This window comes from Meles meles, chromosome 8 (assembly GCF_922984935.1).
Source record: "Meles meles chromosome 8, mMelMel3.1 paternal haplotype, whole genome shotgun sequence".
Lineage (NCBI taxonomy): Eukaryota > Metazoa > Chordata > Mammalia > Carnivora > Mustelidae > Meles > Meles meles.
Genome location: NC_060073.1, coordinates 1,644,383 through 1,666,281, shown reverse-complemented (window position 1 = coordinate 1,666,281; position 21,899 = coordinate 1,644,383). Strand labels below are relative to the sequence as shown.

General features: G+C 68.1%; 1 protein-coding gene across 1 annotated transcript; it reads left to right on the top strand.

Annotated features, from left to right (window-relative positions):
* The first annotated feature begins 12,982 nt into the window (after positions 1–12,982).
* Positions 12,983–20,017, top strand: TH (tyrosine hydroxylase). The gene is made up of 13 exons (XM_046016420.1): positions 12,983–13,108; positions 14,481–14,696; positions 15,549–15,723; positions 15,990–16,078; positions 16,353–16,420; positions 16,634–16,684; positions 16,957–17,102; positions 17,185–17,320; positions 17,428–17,497; positions 18,111–18,167; positions 18,398–18,493; positions 18,722–18,855; positions 19,673–20,017. Exons 1-13 carry the CDS (start codon positions 13,019–13,021, stop codon positions 19,830–19,832), a joined length of 1,488 nt encoding a protein of 495 aa, XP_045872376.1. The 5' UTR covers positions 12,983–13,018; the 3' UTR covers positions 19,833–20,017.
* Positions 20,018–21,899: the final 1,882 nt, after the last annotated feature.

Here is a 21,899-nt window from a genome sequence, read left to right as displayed (position 1 = left end):
GGGGGAAGAGCACTGGGCCGAGTCCAAAGGGCCCCAGGCTGGTGACATGAGGAGGGGCCTGTGTCCCTACGCCCATGTGGTGAGGAGACAGCAGGGACGGGGTCATCGCCGGCCGAGCTCCGCTTCCCTTCCCGGCGCTCGTGGTTCTGTTGGTGAGGCCGAGCCTCCTGGCGGCCTGCGGCTCCCCCTGTGCAAGGAGGAGGGGAGCTCACGCCCTGCCCCATGTCCCCCCTTCCCAACCACCCCCTCCTTCCCTGCGGTCCCTGCTGCCCCACCCCAGACCCCAGGACTCCGCGCTGTCCTTCCTCCCTCTCCCCAGCTCCCCTCGCCCGCCTGATTCCTGGTGGCAGAGCAGTGTCCCCTGTCATGGTGACACAAAGCAGGGCCGCCTGGAGCACAGCTGGAGAAGCACAGCGGCTCCACGCTGCCCGCCGGCGCGGTCAGGTTGCGCACCGGGAGAGGGTGCCTGCGCCCGCAGCAGCACAGTGGCAGGGCGGGGTGCGGGGTGCCGGGACGGTGGTTTGGCTGCCTTCGCTCCCAGCCACCACCGCCAGCCCACCTCCCCCCGACTCCCACCGCACTCTGCGAGCCGAGCCCCTGCACGGCGGTCAGGCCCCGAGGTCCATACGGGAGTGGCCAAGCGAGGCCATCTCTCTTCCCAGTGTCGGGGACAGCCCTGTCTGGCCTGGGAGCAGCCCGTGGGCCTGGGACCAAGCCTCCTTCCTGCCAGGCAGCATTGAACCCCGGACCCTAGACCCCGTGCTGGGGGCAGGAGAGCTCAGAATGGCCTTCCAGAGCCCTGGGTGGGCAGGGGCTGGGCTGGCTGTCACCGCGGGAGTGGGAGGCCTGCAGTCCCTGCTGGCAGTGGGCTGTCCCTGTCCCCCACGGGCCCGCGCACCCTGCTGCTGAGTCGTTTCGGCCCCGCGGCTGCTCCCCCGAGGAAGGCTGCCTGGGTCCCCGGGGCCAGGCAAGATGTCCCCTGCCCTCCACCCCCCCTGTTAAGCGGGGGTGAGTTTGGGAGGGCCTGAGCCTTCTTGTTCCATCCGGGAGAGTCCCCAGTGCAGTGGGAGCCGGCAACAGGCCTGCTGTCGAGGGAGGTGACCCAGGAGCCCTGGGCAGGAGGCCACCCGCCACCCGAGGGGTCTGCACCAGGAGCAGCCGACCGCCCAGTGGGGAGTGCCCGGGGCCTCAGCTTCTGCCCCGTCCTCCCTGACACGGAAACCCCCTACTTTGGTGTGGGATATGGGGGGAGCCCTGGCCTGGGGGTGGGGGCCTCTCGCTGCCTGGCCACAGAGAACGGGGTCACGTCCCAGCCTGGAGGGGGCGGCCCATGGGGTGCAGGTCCCGTTTGTCTGAGCCACGGAGCTGCCGCCCACCACTGCTCCTCTGCGCGGCAGTGGAGGGGGGGGAGGTTAGATCTCTAGGGCCACAGAGACCGTCACGGCGACACCAGCGTCCCGGAGCCCTATGCATGGCCATGCGGGACACACCACGACCCCATTCGCCTCCTGCCTGGAAGAAGGAGAGGCCGGAAAAGCCGAGTCCCTCCCGGGCACAGCGACCGCTTTGAGCTGGGGTCTCAGGCCGGGAAGCGTTTCCTACCGCGGCCGCACACGGGGTCTCCGCACAGGGCGCCCCGGTGTGCCTGGGCTCCTGGAGGGGCTGCTTTCTGTCCTTTCCTCCTCCCTGCACCTCTGCACCTGTGCGGTTTTCCGAGTGAGCGTGGGTTACCCTGATCATCAGTTAAAACTGACTCCTCGGTAATAAACAACGCCACAAGCATCCCATTGGCCCGACTCCCGAAGGGTTCCCAGTGCCTGGAGAAAATCTCGGCAACCGAGGGAGCTGGTGGGAAATTCAGTTTCTTTCTGCTGTGCCCCCCCCCCCCCAGCCCCCAGGGCGCCTTTCCGGGGCCAGCCTGGTGTCCATTCGCTGGAGTCTGGAGGCCACCGCGCAGACGCCTGGGACAGGCACCTGCTTCTCTCCGCCACCGGCCGAGCCCCGCCCCCGTTACGCCACCCCCTTGCAAGGCCGTCAGATGAGCGTGGCCTCGGGGGCTCTAGATTTCCATGTCCCAGCAATTACTCTGCGGTGTGCGTGGAGGAGTCAGTGTGCTGTGCCGCCCGCCGCCCCGGGCTCAATGGGGGCAGATAAGAGAAGCAATGACGTTCTCCGCTGGGATTACAGGGATCTGTTTCCGCAGACAGAGGCTGGGCTGGGCTGGGGGCGCGCTCCCAAACGCTTCCAGGGCCGCTCTGGGGGCACTGTGCCTCCGCCCGGCTGCGCCCCGGGCCACGCTCCCCCGCCCCCGGCCACCCTGCTCCCTTGAAAGCAGGGCTGGCATGGGCAGACGCTGTGGCCCACGGATCCGGGGAGGGGGAGAGCTGGAGGGGACAGTTACAGAGGAGGGAGGAACGGCCAGAGACGCTCGGAGACGCCTGGTGCGGGGAGCGCAGAAGGGCGGGCGGCGGCGCCCTGATCCCTTCATCCTTTGCTGCTTGTTTTCTCTCGTCCTATTCACTCTGCCGTGTAACAGCCATTATCGCAAAATCAATACACGGTCTCGAGGCTCTCGGTGCAGAGGAAATGAAACGGAGCCGGGCCATCTGGAGGGACGGGGCTTTCTGCCTCACCCGCAGGGCCCCCGGGCTGTGCCCGCCCTGGCCCAGGTTTGAAGTTCGTAATTCGATCAGAAGGCACTGCTGGTTCCCGGAGGCCGGGCGGCCGCCTCTGCCCTCTGTGCTGGGCAGGAGCATCCCTGGGCTGACGGGGAAGGACTCTTCCTTCCCTCTCTGCCTCCAGCTGAGACCAGGGTGGAGGATCTCTGCCACTTCGTCCCTGGGCTGCGCTGGGCAGTGTGACTGGGGCCCTCCGCCCCGGGCATCTCTCCACTGTCTGGGAGGGAGGGTCTAGGCTGGGAGACAAGGTTCCCCGGGGACTGCCCCCTTGGCTTGGCACCCTTGGGGACCACAGCGATCAGCCCACAGGGGTGGAGGGAGGGCCCCTCGGGCGTGTGTCTCTCTGCGTCCCACGGTGGGCCTGTGTGCCCGGTGCCCACCTGGGCTCCTAGAGAGGGCTCTGCCGAGGTGGCCAAGGGGGACAGCCTTGACCCCAGCTCAGCCCTCCCCTGCCCCCCGGGAGACGCTGGCCAGACGGGACCGAGGAGAGTCAAGTGGAGGGCAGCCCCTCCCTCTGCGGATGGGCACCCTTTCCACTCCGAGCCGTGGATGTCCACGCTCACGCTCACGAGAGCCGGAACCAGGCTCCCGGTGGCGGGACCTCCCCGCAGCCCGTGCGGAGGACACCCCGGCGTGTGCGTGTTGTGCCCACGTGCATCTGCGTGCATGAACATCGTCGATGCGGACCTGTTTGAGGAGCTGATCCCAGAGAGCGGTGCCCGCCGAGCCTGGCCCCGGGCGGTCTCTAGTGGCACTGGCTGCCGCAGGCTCTCCGCGGAGCCCCTCCAGCGCGACCCCCTCTGTGAGCAGCACGCCCCCCCCGGGCACTCGAGCAGGCTCGGTCTTCTGCCCTCCGGCTCCCTCTGCAGTGGCTCCTGGGGGACGCGTGCAGGTGGCTCTGCGGGGCGGTTTGTAATTTGGAGAAGGACTGCGGGGCACCCAATGTGCTCGGGGCACCCACAGACAGCCTAGCAACGGCGTCCGGTGCCCCTTAGAAGACAAGGTCCCCTGGGGGACCGGAACGGGGCTGGAGGTCCTCGTCCCTTCTAACCGGTGTCAGAAAAGACCTGGGGATCTGCTCATGGGGTCCAGGGAGACCCTCCTCTGGGATCGCAGGGTGGAGGGGTGCAGGCGGACGGGGCAGGGGAGCAGTCCGGGGTCGCAGGCCAATGAGGTCGTGCTGTCCCTGCCCACAGGCCCCGGGAGCCCCGGTGGCGCTCGAGTGAGAGTGTGACGGGGCAGTGAACCTGGTGGGATCGCCCGGTACCAGGGTCAGAGCACGTTGGCAGGGAGGAGGGGAGGAGGGGCCGCAGGAGGGGAGGGGCCTCCAGGTGCATCTCAGGGTTCGGGCCCACCTAGTGCGTCTCAGGGTTCGGGGGCATAAGCCATGTAGACCGCCGCACCCCAAATGCCTGTGGGGCCGTGGAGGAGAAAGACGCCCAGGCCAGGGGGCCAGTGCGGGCCCCGGGGAGGAGCAGGTTGATCAGGCGGGGCGCACGAGGCCCAGCCGCAGGGAGCCCCACCTGCATACGGGCGAGGCCAGGGAAGGGGGCCAGGGTGCCGGCACAGGGGAAGGGCAGACCCAGGTTGTGGGGAGCCAGGCCCCTGGATTCAGGCGACAGTGGGTAGGCCTGGCAGCCGTCCTCCCCTCTGAGGAGGTCATCTGGAGTTCCCGTGTCCCCCCAGCTCGACCCGTGAGACCCGATCCCGCAGCCCCCAGCTCCGGCCCTAATTCCCTGCTTCCGTGGGCGTCTGCGAGGATGGAGTCTCTGCAGCTCCGTCTCTGGAACAAAGGCCTTGGGCTCTGATGTCCTCGGGAAGGTAATTGCTGGGCCTGGAGGCTGGTCCCCCAGACTGAGCCCCCAGACGGTCTGAGCTCTGGGAGTCCCAGGTGCAGCCGCAGGTGGTCTGGACAGAGTCAAGCTTCTCCCGTTACCGAGGGGGCTGGAATGGCTGCCCCCCGCCCCCCCGCAGAGAGAGGGGCACGAGGCTCCGTCCGCTGCATCTTCGGGGACGCGTCTGGTCTGTCTCAACGCTTGTCACTCTGATGGAGTTTCCCTGCCTTCCATAACCCCTGACCCTCTTGATAAACATCAAAACCTCAGCATCCGCCCCCCGAGGTCATGCCCCCCGTGACGTGCCCCGTCGCGTCCATGGGGACTCGGGACTGCTCTCCCCAATCCGGAAGATCCTGCCAAGACTCCGGCCTGCGCGCTGCAGCGCCCGGCTGTGGTGGCGGCGTTCTCGTCCGAACGCACGATCACGGGGTGACGGTGATTCGGGAACACGGGGTCCCCAGAGCTGCCACGGGAGGGGGCAGGCTGCTTTTCCCTTGACGGGGCGCTTCTCCCTTTGGGCTGCGGCTCCCAGACACCACCCAGGCGGCCAAGGCCGCGGCGAGAAGGGCCGACAGCCTGACCACGGAGACGCCGACAGGCAGGGCGCGGGGAAGCGTTCTGGCGGGACAGGGAGGGTGTCCCGGTCAGCAGAGGTCCTCCGTCTCCCCCTCTCGGCACGGAAGGCACCAGCGCCCACGGGGCTGAGAGAGACGGAGGAAGCGGTCTCGGGATGTGACCAGGAAGCTCGAGAAGGACGGCCCGGCGTGTCCCACCGCACGCCCGTGACTTGAGCGAGACACCAAGTCTTTCACGTGGGCTGCGGGGCAGGACGTGGCCCTCAGGCCCTCCTGGCGACGATGGTGTGCGCGGCAGACGCGGGGCGGGCGCCGGGCTCCTAGGAAAGCCTGAGGTCCATCCTGCCTGCACGCTCGGGCACTAGGAGGTCCATACCTCAGGGACCCCGGGTTTCTGTGTGTGTGTGTGTGTGTGCGCGCGCGCACGCGTGCGCGCGTGTGAATGGGCCCAAAGGACAGTCTGTTATTGCTTCTGTAACTGAAACACAATAACGCAGACGTACTGAAGCTAAAACCCTCCTGCACCACGGGCCACCGAGGTGAAACATGGAGCTTCCGTGTGTCCCGCCACCAAGGGCTGCCCCAGAGCACGGGAAGCAGGGACGTGTGTGGACGCTCGCACACCCGTGTTCACAGCCGCTGACACACAGGAGCAGCCCCCGCGTCCACTGACGGACGCTCAGATACACATGATCCATCCACACACCAGCCTGTCCCTCGGTCCCACGGAGGGACACGCTGACACCGGCCACAGCTGGATGGAGCTGGGGGACGTGATGCGGAGTGAAACAGGCCAGGCACAGAGGGACAAATACTGCAGGATCCCACCCAGATGGGGTCCCTGGAGTCTCCAGATTCGCAGGGACAGAGAGTGGACAGTGGGCGCCAGGGGAGGGATGGGGGTTGGTGTCTCAGGGGGACGGAGAGTGGACGGTGGGCGCTGGGGCAGGGAGAGGGATGGGGGCCGGTGTCTCGGGGGATGGAGTGTCTACTTGGAACTTGGATAGTTCTGGGGACGAACAGTGGGGACAGCCGCACGACAGTGTGAACGTGCTTAGCGCCCGGGGCTGTGGGCTTAGAGACGGTTAAGTGGTCGTTTTTACGTTATATGTATTTTACCGTGATTTTAAAAAATAAATAATTACTTTGTCAAAACCAACAGTTCAAAGAGCATTTGGGCTGGAGAACAGCTGTGGGGGGAGGGGGGACGGGCAGGAGGCCACACTGGGCCTCCCGCGAGGCCCCTGGGGCACCCTGCCTGGCGCAGACTGCGAGGGTGGTGCGGCTGGGGCGTGGGAGGGAGAGCGGCCGGCAGGGATGAGGGCCGTCCCTGGGCAGCCTCCAGGTGATGCCCTGCAGGGGTCAGGAGAGAGGGCCTAGCAGTCTCCCCGGGCACCGGGACGCCAGCCCCTGCCTCGTCACCAGCTGCCCTGCTGCCCCCGAACCTCTCTCTTCGGTCATTTAACAGACACCTGGGGCCCCCCGTGTCGGGGCTGGGCATGGGACGGCGGTGCCCACAAGGACACACGGAGAGCCAGAGTGCTGGACGAGAGCCGCAAGGCAGGGGCCCTGCTGTTTTCAAAGAGCAACCGGGCAAGGGCTGTAGGGCGGCCCAGCGAACGTGGCGGGGGGGCCTGTCACCAGCCGCTGCTGGCCACGGCGCCCTTTCCGGGAGCCAGGCCTCGGCTCTGCTGGCTCCGCGGTCCCCGCGCTGGGGTGGGGGCCGAGGCCCGCGTGGCACCCCAGGAAGGCTGTTGCAAGCTCTTGGTCTGGGGCGGGGGCCGCACCCGGTGGCCGGAGGGAGCCGGCTCCGCCAGGACGAGTTTATTGGAAACCGGAGATTGAGGCTCATCCTGGGCCCCAGAGTCATCACGAATAAGAAAGCGCAGATAAGCCGCGTCTAAATATCACGGCGAGCGGGGTCATCCGTGAGCAGCCTGCAAATGTCAGCTGGGGGGGGGGATCGAGCATCCCGGATTAGCGGGAGGCACGGACCGGTCGAGCTGCTGCCCAAGGGAGCCCGGAGCGCCGAGGGTTACTGCAGCCAGCGGGGTGGGGGTGGGGGTGGGGGGGCTCTGTTTCAGCTCTGCTGTGCCTGTCCCCCAGGGAGAGGGTGCCTGCTGCGGGGGAGGCTGGGGGAGGAAGCTGAGCTTGGCCCAGGAGGGGGACACACCTAGGTCCCGACCTGGAGCGGGAGCCGGAGCCGGGCTGCCCTTGGAAGTCCTCGGCGGGGCGAGGTGGCGGGGTTCAGGGAAGCCGCAGGACACCTGGTGGCCTCTGATGGGGCTCCGTGCAGGCCCTTCTCTCTGTGCCTCACGTGTAGCTGGCGCTCTGGCCCCGTTCTGCGCTTCCAGAGCCAGAGGGAGGAAAACGGGGCTCCTGTGGGCAGTCAGGGAGGACAGCCCTGTGCCTTCCTCCGGACCAGCGCACGCCCCAGGGGCGGGAGTGGCCCGCACAGCTCCATCCCACAATGTCAGTGCAGGGGGCCAAGGTGGGCCCTCAGAGCAGCTCCCCAGGCCTCACTCACTGAAACAAGACAGAGAGCGGCAGGGGCAGCCCAGCCCTCCCCAGCGGGGAAGGCAGGTGGTGAGCCTGCGTGGCGCGTGGGTGGATGGGGTCAGGAGCAGGCGGAGGTGCTGGCAGCAGGCGGGGGCCCAGGGGTGCGGGCGCGTGGGCCCCCTGGACGCTTGCAGCGGGAATGCCGGAAGAGGACCACGGAGGCACTGGGCACCTTGAGTAAGTGCAGCCAAGCAGAGCCTGGTCGCCGGCTGCCCTGATGTTCAGTTGAGACGTTCAGCTGCTATGCTCTGGGCACATCAAGCTGAACACTCTGTCCCCTCCTGAGTTCTGGCCCCTCTGCCTCTGTTAATGCAGCCCGGGCCGGGCAGGCACGCAGCCGGAAGCTGGCTCCCCCCGACCCCCTAAGGATGGGCGGGGTCCAGGGACGAGCAACCCCTCATCACCCAGAGCAGCGGGCCCCGGACAGGTGACTGGGACCCCAGGGCTGGTGGGGTGCAGCGCGCATGATGTCAAAACCCAGCTGTGGGCGCCCCCCCGCCGCCCGCCCCGTGACTAATGAGAACAGCACGTTGTTGCTCTTGTCTCCAGCCAGCGGGCTCGGCTGTTAGCTGACTGGGAGCCGGTGGGAGGGGGCGGCCCGCTGAGTCACTGCAGGGGACCAGGTGGGGTCGAAAGGGGGGACCCCGAGACACCCAGAGCTCCTGGCAGGAGGATGAGGCCCCGACCGTGGCGTGGAGCCGGGAGCCGCCCCCTGGGTCAGCAGCTGTGGCCGGTCAGGCCTTCTGAGGCCCGGTGGCCCAATGCATGGACGCACTGGCTCCCGCAGGACCCGAGCGCGGGCGCTCCCACGGGCACACGCATGCACGGACCACCGGGGCCACCCGCTGAGCTCCTGAGCGTGGGTCCAGAGCCCAGGCAGGTGTGTGGCAGGGGGCGCTCACGGCCGTGGGCACCTGCAGGGCACTGGGTGGCAGCTTCGGCCTGAGCCGGGCGTGCGGTCAGCATCTGCCCCTCGAAGGCACCCGGGCAGGGAGGAGTCAGGGTGCTCTGTGGGCTGGGAGTCTCCGAGCCCTCAGACACCTCTCGCTGGCAGGGGCAGCCTGACTCTGGGGCCTCTGGGACCTGCCCCTCCACCCCTTCCCCTCCCTTCCTCCAACCCTTCCCCACCTTGGTCCCAGGACCTGCTGGGCACCGGGTCCCCTTTGCCTGGCAGCCAGCCAGCCCCGTCCCCTGGGCCTCAGCACATCCTACAGTTCCTTGCTCCCTCCTTCATGCGGGGTCTGGGTCTGACCACACTCGGTCCTGCCTTCCCTCCTAGTCAGCACGGGGGGCCCAGCCTGCCTGCCCTGCTCCCAGCCCTGGCTGGAAGGACCCTAGGACAGGCACTCTCAGGGAAGGTGTGGGGCGCTTTTCCAGAGTCCCGAAAGCACTAATCCCAGGGGTCAATGGGACAGGAGGCAGAGCCAGGCTCCCCTTTCCCACCCCGCCAAAGGTGGACTGCCAGCCCTGAACCGGGAGCCCGGCCTTCTGCCAGGCACAGCCTTGCCCCCAACCCCCACCCCCACCCCCGTGGGAAGAGAGCCTAGAGAAGAGGCAGGAGGGAGGTCTGCCTGGAGGAGGGGGCAGCCGTTGGGCCTTGGGGCCTGGCAGGAGTGTCTGGTGTAGGGAGCCAAGAGGGTCACTGCAGGGGCCGGCATGGTGGGGGCGGGGCAGGGAGACAGGGCAGGCCCCCCCCCCCCCCCCCCCCCCCCCGTCTATTCCTGCAGGCCTGACTTCCAAATGCCCAATTATCCTGAGTGCACCAGATCGACCGGCGGGACAGCGGCTCCGGGTTCGACCGGCTGTGCGGCCCCCCCCACCGCCCACCCCCGCCTGCCAGCTCGCCCGGCCGCTCCGTTCCATCCGATGGCCTCGTTAGAGCTAATTGCTCTGACATTTCAGCTCTGACAGGGCTGGCGTGACAGGCGTCTTGGGTCTCCTTCCAGTTCGGGGGAAAGTGGGCGACTGCTCCCCCGCCTGTCCCCAAACACGGGGCAAGGCCCCAGAGTCCCCGCACAGGGCCAGGCTGGAGGGGGGTGGCCTGGGCAGGAAGCATGGGATGCAGTCTCCAAGGTCCATGGGGACCCAGGGGTGGCCCAGCGCAGCACGACACCCCGAGTGCCCTGCAAGGCCTCAGAGGGGTGTGGTGTGGCCCCGTGTCACGCCGTGGAAGCAACCTTTGGTCCCAGACTGCTGGGGAGCGCGGACCTGACTCTTGGCAGGTGGTTTTCGATGCTGGTGCCCTGCAGAGCCCCAGCATGAGGACCGCCAGAGAGCTGCCCCCCTCAGGTCCCCTCTGCAGCTCAGACTCAGCCCTCCTGTGGTTTGGGGAGGAGGGGAAGGGCGGGGGTCCCGCCGTAGGCGAGCAGCCCTGCCTCGCGACAGGCTCCACAACCCTGAAGCCCAGCCCCGCCCCATGCCCAGTGCCTGGTTGATGCCAGACAGACGCTCGCTGTCATCATGGGCCATCACGTCCTCTGGAGGCAGAGACCGCGAGAGCGAGCACCCAGTTCAGCACCTGTCCCAAGGGCCCGGCCTGATGGCTCTGATCATTCAGGGTGACGGGGGGCCACACAGGGGCTGGCCCCGCCTCCTGATGAGGCCCAGAGAACACCTGCACTGCCCTCGGCCCCAACCCCTCTGCTCCTCACCCCGCCCCCACCCCAAGACCAGCGCACGGCCCCGGGTTGTCTGGGCTGCAGGGACCCCGTGTCCTCCTCTGGTGCCCACCTCGTCTGTAGTGGTGGGAGGCAGGGGCCGCTGGTCTCCATCTGCCCCTTAGATCCCTCCCCTTGTGGCCCAAGGCCCTGGATCCGCAGAAGGACCACGTCTGGGAGCTGGGGGTCCTGGGCTCAAGAGACTGCAGGACCCAGAGAAACCACCTGCCGGGGGCCTCGGTGTCCCGTCTGCAGAATGGGTCTATGGAGGCCTCAGCTATCTGCAGGCAGGCACCGCAGATCTCCCTCTGGGCTTGAGCCCGGGAGACCCTGGCTGCAGGGGGGCCCGTGGGCAGGTGAGAGGACGAGACAGTGTCTAGCCAGGACAGAAGACGCTGGCTGGGGTGACTTGAAGGTGTGGAGGGGCCTGGACGGGGCCCCGTGTGGTTGGATGGCCCGGGAGGGCGGTGTGTGGGGGAAAGGCTTCCCAGGATGGACCCCTGTGTGCGTGGACAGACAGACACCGGGTGGGGTGAAGCCGGAGGCCAGCAGGGGCAGCGTGCCCATAGGGAGGGTGGCCGCGGCTTCTGCCCTCCTGCCCACAGCCACCAGGCCCCAGGGAAGGAAGCTCCCGCGGAGCTTCCGTGCACGCCCACGCCGGCTCAGGTAGGCAAAGGAATGAAAAAACAATATTCGTGTCAGCGGAAGACATTTATCCACACTCAGCTGCTCGTCCGTCCTGGGCAGCGATGACCCCCCTGCCCGGCGCCCCCTGGACAAACTGGAGGGTCGCTGGCAGCCCACCCTGGAGGGGGCAGAGGAGAGCCTGCCCAGCGTTCTAGGAGGCCTGCGTGCTGGCTGGGGGCCCCAGGAGCTTGGGGGGTGCTGCTGGGACAGTGGGAGTGGACAGGCCTCTGGGTTAGTGCCCTGGGATAGAACCTGGCCCTGGCCCGCACCCTGTGGGTCTCAGAGCAAATTCTTCTGGTGCCTTCAGGGTATACAGACGTCCCCATGGAAGACCTGCTGGGGCCTGGTCGCCGCAGCAGCGGCTGCCGAGACGTGCCCTTGAGCCCAGCGCCTAGGCGATGAGTCAGGCCAGCGCCCAAACACGGCACCAAGAGACACAGGGGCCCGGCAGCCGGGGTCCTGGCCTCAGGGTGTTTGCAGAGGAGGAGGAAGGAGCCAGGGGAGCAGAAGAGGGAGGTTAATATCAGCAACAAGAAAGGGTAGACTTCACGGGTTGAACGGCGGCTGAGCTGGGTTTTGTGGAATGCATAGGAGCTCACCAGGAGAAGAAGGGGCACACTGGGTATCACGGAGCCCCAGGCCCTCCTGGAGCAGGAAGTGGGGACAGCTGAGGGTGAGAAGAGCAGCAGGGGGAGCTGGGAGGAGGCGCGTCCTCCTGCACGAACGGAGCTCCCCAGCTGCTTCCCGAGGACCGTGGGGAGCCATAGAGGGTGGGGAATTAAGAAAGTGCCGAGGTCAGACCAGTTTGGGGGAAGGTCCTGGAGGACAGGGGTGGCCTGCCAGGAGCGGACCTGCGGGGGTAAGGAGGGGGAGTCTGGGAGCTGTGACCCTGGTCTGCCCCACGGCAGAAGCACACCTCCGGTGGCAGCCCCGTCAGGCAGGGTGGTGTGCCGGTGGCCGTCAGGCAGGGTGGTGTGCCGGTGGGGGGTCCTCCCTCTCTCTACACCACACCTCCCGGGGAGGCTCCAGCTAGACTGTCCCTGCTGACCCCACAGTGCCCAGGGCCCCAAGGAGATGCGCCTTCAGAGAGCGCCTTTCTCAAGAGGAACTCCAAATCGCCTGGGAGCTACCGGAGGAGGTCTCGGCCAGAATGTCCCCGCCCTGCAGCCCACAGCTGTCCCTGGCAGGTTGACGCAGAGGCTTCCCTCCTGGCCCCCCCGTCTCCGGAACCAGGTCCCTTGGCACTTGGGGATGGGTGTGTTCCTGGAACGAGAAATGGTCAGAGGGCCTTGAGGGGACATAGGGGGATGGGGGCCTGGGGTGGGCCACAAGAGGGTGGGCTGCTGGCCAGAGGAGACAGGATATAGAGGCCAGGGCACAGTTGTTACAGACGTCCCTCCCTCTGCTTCCCGGGCTCCTCACACTGGAGGGATGGGCCCTTCTGGAACGTTCCTGGTCTCACTGGCTGTGCCTGGGGATCCAGGCCCAGGGAAACGGGACCAGGGACCCGTGACTCTCCTGTGGAAGGCATCTAATGGAAGCAGGCTGGACGCCTTGCCGGGAAGTCTGCTGAAGAGCCTTCTGGAAAAGCAGACGTGCCCCCAGCATCTGAGGTTCCAGTCGGTTTCTCCTCTCGGGGGTCTCTGGGCCACCTGCCACGTGCACTCTCGGGGCACCCAGAGAGCACCTCCCTGTGTTCACCCGCTCTCCCCGAAGGGCGTGGAGCTAAGGGGACCCAGCTGTCCCCAGCCCGGCAGAGCCCGTCCTCTGGAGCCGAGATGATTCAGAGCGAGGGCCGCTGCCCCTGCTGGGTGCCTCCGGCGGGGCTGCAATTAGATTTAATGGGACAGAGCCTTCTCCTGCTCGTCTTCCGTCTTCGCTCCCGCCCACCGCCTCCCTCGGGCGGGCGGCAGGGAGGATGCGGGGAGGTGGGAGGTGGGGGACCCGCTGGGACCTTGACGTCAGCGCAGCCTATAAGAGGCCGGGAGGGCTGTGGAGGCGAGCCCCGGACGGACGCCGGCACCATGCCCACGCCCAACGCCGCCTCGCCACAGGCCAAGGGCTTCCGCAGGGCTGTCTCCGAGCTGGACGCCAAGCAGGCCGAAGCCATCATGGTAAGGCGGCCGCCGGGGCCCGATGGCCAGTACGCGCCGGAAGCACGGGGGTGTCCTCCGAAGGCTGGCAGGGGACCCGGACTCGGGGTCCACATGACTCCCAGACCTGGCCACGGGGTGGGGTCCTGGCCCTGAGTACCTGCTCTACCCAGGCTGGGAGGCGCCCCCTGACCGCCCCACTGTGGGGTGTCAAAGCTCTGCGGGGGGCTCCTCCCTGGTGTGTGTGTGACAGTGTCCTGGGCCCTGGAGGCGGCTCCTGGGGGGAGGTGCTGGCCACACAGAGGGTCAGACCCCAAGCCCAAGCCCAGGAGTAATCGGGGCTCCTGGGCGGTTGCTGTCGTCATCCTCCTGTCCACCGGCCACCCGCTCATGCCCACCCGTGACCTCCTGTCTTGAACCCCACCTCCCCCACCCAGCCACCCCGGGACCCCTGACCCCCAGGACGGTCCCCAAGGCGTCACCCAGCACTTGGGCACCCCCGAGGGCAGGAGGTCTGTGCCCAGCATCCCCGGCTCCAGGAGACTGGGGGATTGGAGGACACTCGGGCCAGAGAGCGGTCTTGTGCGTCCTCGGGGTTGTGCCAGAAAACGCAGCTCCCACGCATTTCCACTGGGCTTCGTTTCTACGTCTTGAATGCAAGCGCGGTTTGGGTTCTGCAAACGGGATTTGCCGGCACCTGCTCAGGGAACTGCGCCCTCCCCACCCCCCAGCTCCCGGGGCCCACCCAGCCTCGCACGCACTCCCCGACCTGGGGCCGGAGCCCTGCTCTGCTCACACCCCCCGAGGCCAAGTGGGGGCTTGAGGGGTCCCTCCTGCCCCCTCCCCTCCGTGTTCCGAGACCCAAGGACGTCAGAACCTTCTTGGAAGTTCAGCTCCAAGGGGCCAGCCCCCGACATGCAGCTCCTTCATGCAAGCCTGGGGGCACATGGTATTGGGTCCCGACGAAGCACCCAATGCGGCCATGTGTCCCTGCGCTGGGCGGAAAGGCCGGGGCTGGGGGGCTAGAGAGGTCGTTTGATGGGGCTGGTGTGGGGGCAACCGGGCCCCACGTTCCCTGCCCAGTGCTCTGGCCGGAGTCCCCCTCAGGGCCCTGAGTCACACCTGTCACCTCGTCCGGCTGGCGCCCGGCGACAGAGGCCATGCAGCACGTGGGTGTTGAGGGCACATCCCCCAGCCACACCCGCCCCTGCACTGTGGCCCCGAATCCTCCTGGCTGTGCCCCCCATCGGTGGAGACAGGCTCTTCGTTGTGCCCCCGCTGGCCGGGCGGCCAGTCATGTCCGTGGACATAGCATGTGCTCAGACACGCCAGGGGTCAGAACCGGGGTGGGCGGCCACGTGCAGGGGGAGCTGGGCATGTCCTGTCCCCGCAGTCCCCGCGCTTCATCGGGCGGCGACAGAGCCTCATCGAGGACGCCCGCAAGGAGCGAGAGAAGGCCGAGGCTGCGTCGGCTGCGTCCTCGGAGCCCGGGGACCCCCTAGAGGCTGCAGTCTTCAAGGACAAGGACGGGAAGGCCACGCTGAACCTTCTCTTCACCCTTCGTGGCACCAAGACTGCGTCCCTGTCCCGGGCCGTGAAGGCATTCGAGGTGGGGCTGGCAGGGGAGGTATGGCTGGTGTGGACACGGTGTCCCCTCCACGGCTGCCCGGGGCCACTGAGGGCCGTGAGTGGAGAGGGTCCCAGGAGCCCTGGGCCTGGGGCTTTGCACCCCCGAGAGGTCTGGGGGTCCCAAGGTCCTCACGGTCCCCCTCATGGTCTTGGGAAATCCCTGAGCCGAGCCCTGAGCCGAGGCCGAACCCCCTGTCACCCCCGCCCCACCGGGTCACACGCAGGGTAGTGCACAGGTGAGAAAGTGTGGCTCCCAGCAGGGAGGCTGGGAAGTCGGGGTCCCCCTCCTCCGCCTGCCCCGACGGGCTCCGGCTGATGTGGTGGCTGGTGTCTGGGTCACGGCAGGCCAGGCGAGACGCAGGTTCCTGGCAGAAGCGTCCAAATGACATTAGAACAGGACTCCAGCTCCTGGACGGCCGAGTGGCCCGAGGGCTCGTCAAGACCCACACGCCCCCGTTGCTGGGCGACAGGAGGTGGCAGGGAGCGGACCGCTCCGGCCAGGGTATGGCCGAGGGACACGTCAGGTCTCCCGGAACACTGGGTTGAGGGGCCACAGGGATGACCCCCGTCCCACAAACCGGACAGGACCCCATCCCCCGGCCGTGAGCCCTCCCCAGGCCGCAGGCTCTGACCGGAGCTGGAGGACGGCCGGGGTGGTCCTGGGAAAGGATGTCGGGGCAAGGCAGCGGGGCGTGGGAGCTGACCGTGGCGCTTCCTCCTTCCCATCTCCCCACCTGCCCTCCCTCCCTCGGTCTGTCTCCCTGTCTGTCTCTCTGTCTCTCTCCTTCTCTCTGTCTCTCTCCATCTCTCTGTCTCTCGCTTGTTCCCTAAGACCTTCGAAGCCCAAATCCACCACCTGGAGACCCGGCCGGCGCAGAGGCCACGGGCAGGGGGCCCCCACCTCGAGTACTTTGTGCGCTGCGAGGTGCCCAGCGCTGACCTGCCCGCCCTGCTCAGCTCCGTGCGCCGGGTAGCAGAAGACGTGCGTGGCGCCGGCGAGGGCAAGGGTGAGGCTGCTTCCTCTGTGGACGACCCGTGACCTTGACATGGGGGCAGACGCTCCGGCAGGGGACCCCTGGGGTGACCACATGTGTGGCCTGGGTCCCCCCACCCCCGCCAGCTCAGGCCGTCTGCCTGTCTGTGAGCCGGCCGGGGCACCTCTGGGACCCTCCAGCTGTCACGTCCCCCCTCACCCTGGGGAAGACACGGGGACGCTGCCTCCGGGCCGGCCTGATGCTCACACAGGCCCCTGTTCCCTCCGCCCTCTATGAAGTCCTCTGGTTCCCGAGGAAAGTTTCCGAACTGGACAAGTGCCACCATCTGGTCACCAAGTTTGACCCTGACCTGGACTTGGATCACCCGGTGAGCTGGTGCCCCTGGGCCTCCTGTGTCCCTGTTCTCATGGCCGGGCGGTGAGTGTGGGCCCCGGGCCATGCCCAGATGGGGCATCTCTCTGCCTGTCTGCCGGCTCCCGGCAGAACCACCGAGGCTGGGCTCAGCGGCAGCCCCCAGGCCCCCCACCAGTGTGGCAGGAAGGGAAGGGGCGGGCAGGGAAGGGGACATTGGGCATGAAAGGGTGCGGGCAGGGCCGGGGCACCGGGCAGCCTCCTGAGCACATCGGACACTCTCCGGCCAGGGTTTCTCGGACCAGGCGTACCGCCAGCGCCGGAAGCTGATTGCGGAGATCGCGTTCCAGTACAAGCAGTAAGGCCCTCGGGGACCCCGACCCCACCCCGGAGCTCCACAGCAGCAGGGCGAGGGCCATCTCAGTCACCAGCACCGTCCCTGTGGTCGCTGGCTCGGGCCCCCACGTCCCAGCTGAGTGGAGCAGGCAGCCGCCGAGGCTCCGAGTCCCTCCTGCCCGCCCCCTGCTCGCCCTCCCGAGGGCTCCCTGCTGACCACACGCCCTGTCTGCAGTGGAGACCCCATTCCCCGTGTGGAGTACACGGCCGAGGAGATTGCCACCTGGTAAGACCCCAGGGCCCCTGCTGGGGCGGAGGGGACAGGGAGGGCCGCGTGAGAAGGCCCTGACCATCCGTCCGGCTGGGTCCGGGTGTCCCCATGGCCCTCTGCCCCTCGGAGCCCCCAGCGGCCAGGGACTTCAGGGCTCTCGAGAGGCCAGCCGTGGGGCCCCCCGCAGAGCCTCCCAGGGGGCAGAGCAGAGCTCCCACAGGGAGGGCCGCCCGACGTGGGGAGGGGCTGGGCCAGCAGGCACTGAGGCCTGAGACCCTCACCCGCAGGAAGGAGGTCTACACCACCCTCAAGGGCCTGTACGTCACCCACGCCTGCCGGGAGCACCTGGAGGCCTTCCAGCTGCTGGAACGCTTCAGCGGGTACCGGGAGGACAGCATCCCCCAGCTGGAGGACGTGTCCCGCTTCCTGAAGGGTGTGTGCGCTGCCGGGGAGAGCCCCGCGGGAGGGGGGTGTGCCCCCCAGGCCGCACTGACCCCCCGCCGTGGTCCCTGCAGAGCGGACAGGCTTCCAACTGCGGCCCGTGGCCGGCCTGCTGTCCGCCCGGGACTTCCTGGCCAGCCTGGCCTTCCGAGTGTTCCAGTGCACGCAGTACATCCGACACGGGTCCGCGCCCATGCACTCCCCCGAGCCGTGAGTGCGCCCGCCCCGCGCCCTGCACGGAGCACGGAGGGAGGGTGCGGGGGCTGGGCTGCTGGCCCCCCCGGCCCCCGGTGCCACCCCTCTCCCCGCTCCCACAGGGACTGCTGCCACGAGCTGCTGGGGCACGTGCCCATGCTGGCCGACCGCACCTTTGCTCAGTTCTCCCAGGTGTGTCCTGGAGGCCTCAGGTGGGGGCCGCTGGGGTCCAGGGCTGGAGCCTGGGGGCCGTGGGGGCCAGCGATCGGTGCTGCTTGCCCCCCCCCGCCCCACCCCTTCCACCCCGGCACCAGGCCTGAGCCCCTCCCACGCTGGACGGTGCCTGCCTGGGTCCCAGAGGCTTCAGGGGGACGGCATCATCCTGGAATAGGGGGGCGGGGGGGTCCCATTCTGGGAAAACCACCTTATAACAATGAGGAGCCAGCCCGCATGGCACAGAGAAGACCGGGAGCAGGGGGAGGCTCAGGAGGGGTTGGTGGCGGGGTCGGGGGGTGCGGGCAGTCTTAGGGCCTGTGCTGCCACCTGCTGGCTGCCCGAAAAACCGCGGAGAAGGGTCCTGGCCCCTTGGTTGTTCCTGGGAAGGTCCCTGCGACCCAGGGGCATCTCTGCATCGTGGAAAGATCCCCATCCTGGGAGGCTCCCCATATCCTGGGGGTTCCCCGAATCCCCAGAGGGTCTTTGCGTTCTGGGAGTGTCCAGGAGGCCCCTGGAGCATCCCCGCCCCACGCGGGCACCCACGCAGGGTGGGCTGAGCCGCTCCCTTCTCGGCCTCCTGCCTCCACAGGACATCGGGCTGGCCTCCTTGGGGGCTTCCGACGAGGAAATCGAGAAGCTGTCCACGGTGGGTGCCTTCCTGGTAGGGCCTTGGGGGGCGCACTCAGGACACCTGGGTTCAGGCGGGGGGGACCCCTTCTGGGCTGAGGTCCCACTTCTGTCCAGGAGGGTCACCCTCACACTGTGACCCCCGGAACCCAGCTGGGCCCTGCCAGGGGGTGGGGTGCGGCAGGGCTGAGCGTCGGGGGCCGGCTGGGCGGCGGCTGTCTGTGCCAAAGCTCCGTCTGTCCATACCAGCTGTACTGGTTCACGGTGGAGTTCGGGTTATGCAAGCAGGACGGCGAGGTGAAGGCCTACGGCGCTGGGCTGCTGTCCTCCTACGGGGAGCTCCTGGTGAGGCCGGCCCTGCCGTGGCCGCCGGCCCGGAGGGTGCTCACACTGGGGCTCCCGGGGAGGTGGGAGCCAGGGACTGCCCAGGAAGCTCGTCTTGCCCTGTCCCACCCTCACGATCCCCAGGCCTCGAGAGGACCCCTGGGCGGGAGGGTGTGGGGTCAGGCCGCTGTGCTCCGGATCCCCCAGGCCTGGGCTGTGGGGGTCCTGTGACCTACGACCTCCCCCTAGCACTCCCTGTCTGAGGAGCCCGAGATCCGGGCCTTTGACCCCGACGCCGCAGCCGTGCAGCCGTACCAGGACCAGACCTACCAGTCCGTGTACTTTGTGTCCGAAAGTTTCAGCGATGCCAAGAACAAGCTCAGGTGGACCAGGGCTCCCAGGGCTGAGAACCCTCCCCTACAGCCCAGATAGGGCCGGCCAGGGCCAGCCGGCACGCAGCATGGGGCGTGCACACCCCTCCCACAGGAAGCGCCCCAAGAGTCCCCGGGGGCAGGAGGGGGAGAGCGCCAGACCGGAGGCCAGGTCCAGGCCGGGTTTGAGGAGGCAGAGTGTGACCTTTCTAAGAAGGGTGTGTGCGACCCTTCCCAGCCTCCTGCCTTTAGAACAGCTGGGGCACCCGGTGGGACAGAGGAGGGGCAGGGGTGGCTGCAGGCGGGTGGGGAAGCCCAGGGGGCCTGGAGGGAGCAAGGGGTCCCCAGAGCGGGGGCCTGAGGGCGCATGACCAACGGCGCCTGGGAGGGGCAAAGCCTGATGCCTCCCACTCACTCATCCTCGGCAAGAGCCTTATTTTCCAACCGGGGGAAACTGAGTCCCAGAGGCCGTGCGTTCAGAGTGGACAGGAGGGGAGGGCTGGATCCTACAAGCAAATGTGGGGACAGAAACAGACCTGGGGCTCTCTGGGGCACACAGCCCAGGAAGGCCTCCCGGAGGGGTGGGGCAGGCTTGGGGTGCAGCAGAGGAAAGGCCTATCCCTCCCCTGCCCCCCCCAGAGCAGGCCTCGGTCCCCCGTCTTGTCTAATCAGTTGGTCACAAGGAGCTTTTGGGGCCCGGACATCTCTTGTCCAGCACGGATGAAGGAGGCCCTCTCCTGGGGACCGCCTCCTTGCCCCAAGCTGGCCCCGAACCCCACCTCCCCATTGCCCCCAAGCCCCACCGGCTGATCTGTGCCCCCTCCCCCAGGAACTACGCTTCCCGCATCCAGCGCCCCTTCTCTGTGAAGTTCGACCCGTACACGCTGGCCATCGACGTGCTGGACAGTCCCCAGGCAGTCCGGCGGTCCCTGGAGGGCCTGCAGGACGAGCTGCACACCCTCACGCACGCGCTGGGTGCCCTCGGCTAGGAGCCTGGGAGAGGCCCCGAGGTCTCCCCCCGCCTGTCCCCGGCCTGCCCCCGGCCGCTGCCCAGGGGAGGGGCGAGGTCACTGGGCGCCCAAGAGCCCGCTGGAGAGCCCCCCTGCTGGAAGGCACCCCGCAGACCCCCCCTCCGCCGCGTCTCCCTGCCTGCACTGCCCGCTCACAGCCTCAATAAAAGGAAACAGCCCTCCCCGCGCCTCCCTCCGCCTCTGTGCGCCCCTCATTCCCACCTGCTCCCCGCCTCGCCCAGGCCTCTCTTCCGCCTCTCTCCTCCTCCGAGACCTCACCGGGCCACCCCAGCCGGAGAGAAGACGCCCGGCTCACCCCAGAGGACTAGCCTGTGCCGAGCCCCCAGCAGCTTGGGGGCGAAGGGCGACTCGGCCCGTGGTGTGGCAGCATGGGGGCAGGGGGCATAGGGAACCCCACCTGGGCCTCACAGATCCGGATTTGGGGGATGCAATTCCAAGGCAGGGCTGCCGACTGGTCCCCCCACCCACAAGCCGGGTGTCCCACTAGAGGACAGGGGCCAGCCCGTAGCAGGTGCAGGGACAGGCCCGGAGGCATCCCACCTGCTGGTTCGCAGATGACCTCTCCGGCCCGAGTCCCAGCAAGGCGGCTGCGGCAGGATTCCGGGCTGTGTAAGATGTCCCTCGGCTCCCTCGAGGGGTCTGGATATGGCCTCCAGCTGGAGCCCCCCACATCCTCCAGGGCTGGCCTAGCCCAGGGGCCCACTCCTCCCACTGTGCCCCTGTCCGGAGAGAGAGCAGCCCGGGGCTTCCCTCTCCCCTGCTGTGGGTGGGAAATGCCCGCCTGTCTCCCAGGCCCTGCTCACTCCCCGAAGCCATCCCTGCCCCCCAGGGCCCTGGCGTTAAGCTTTTAGGATGTCAGTCCCGGCAAACTCCTAATCATCCGTCGAGGCCCTCCCAGACAGAGGCTCCCCGCTCCCCTGCCCTCCCTGGCGGTCTGTCCGTCCATCACCTGTGCCTTAAGCCCATGCCCAGGCCTCTGGTGCCTGCATGTCTTCAGCCCACGAGACCCCGGTGGGGCCGTCTTTGAGGGCTGTGACCCCCGCTGAGACCTGGGGAGGGGCTGAGGCCACCGGAGAAGGCAGGACTCAGCTTGTCACAGACACACCCTGGTGGCAAGAAACGGCTAGAGGGCAGGGGGCGTAGGGGGAGGGTCCTGACCTCTCTCCTTGTCCTGTCCAGGGGACAGGGGAGCGGCCCAGGGGCCCAAACCATATGACAGCCAAGAAAGTGGCTGGTCTGAAAGGGCTAGTGTGGGGGAGCTGGACAGGCCCACCAGAAAGAGGGGCGGCGCGGAGAGGGAGCGTGGGCAGGGCTGTGCGCTGCCCCTGCAGCAGAGAGGAGGCCTAGCCCGAGTGTCCACGCCGCGGCTGGTCCCCACACTCGGCCCTCAGGGCAGCGCCTGGGAGCTGAGGGTCTGGCAAGGCTGCGCTGGGGCGCAGGCGGGGCTGTGAGCGGGCACGGGTGTTCCCACACCCCCACGGCCTCGCACCATCCGAGGGGCCCGGGGGCCGACCGAGGACTTCGAGGGGTCCGGGGGCCAGGCAGGAGAAGCCACTCCTCTTGGCCGCAGCTCCCCGGGACTAATGTGGAAAATGTGGCTCAGGCAAGGCCGCGGGGGGTGGAGATGTTTGCCACAGCTGCGTGCGGCCACCGGGCCCTCGTTAGGACTCTAATGACCCCCAGCCCAGAGGCGCTGACGGCAGGGAGCACGGGGGAAATGATCCAGAAATCGCCGCCTCAGCCCCCCGCCATCTGCCGCCCTGCCTGGGGGCCCTGATGGGTCAGGAGCTGGGGTCAGGGGCTATAAAGCCAGGAGCGCCCCGTGGCCGCCAACCCCCAGGGACCCGCTGCACCTGTCCCAGACGGCCAGCAGGTCTGTCCCCGTGGGCTCCTTGTCTGGGGTGTCTGGGCCCCGGAAGCACGAGAGCTCCTGCCTCAGAGCGTTTGGGGGGCGAGCACAGGGTGGGGGTTCCTGGCTGGGTCTGGCCTCAACCGTGTCGATCCCCCAGGTCCCCGCCGCCCGCC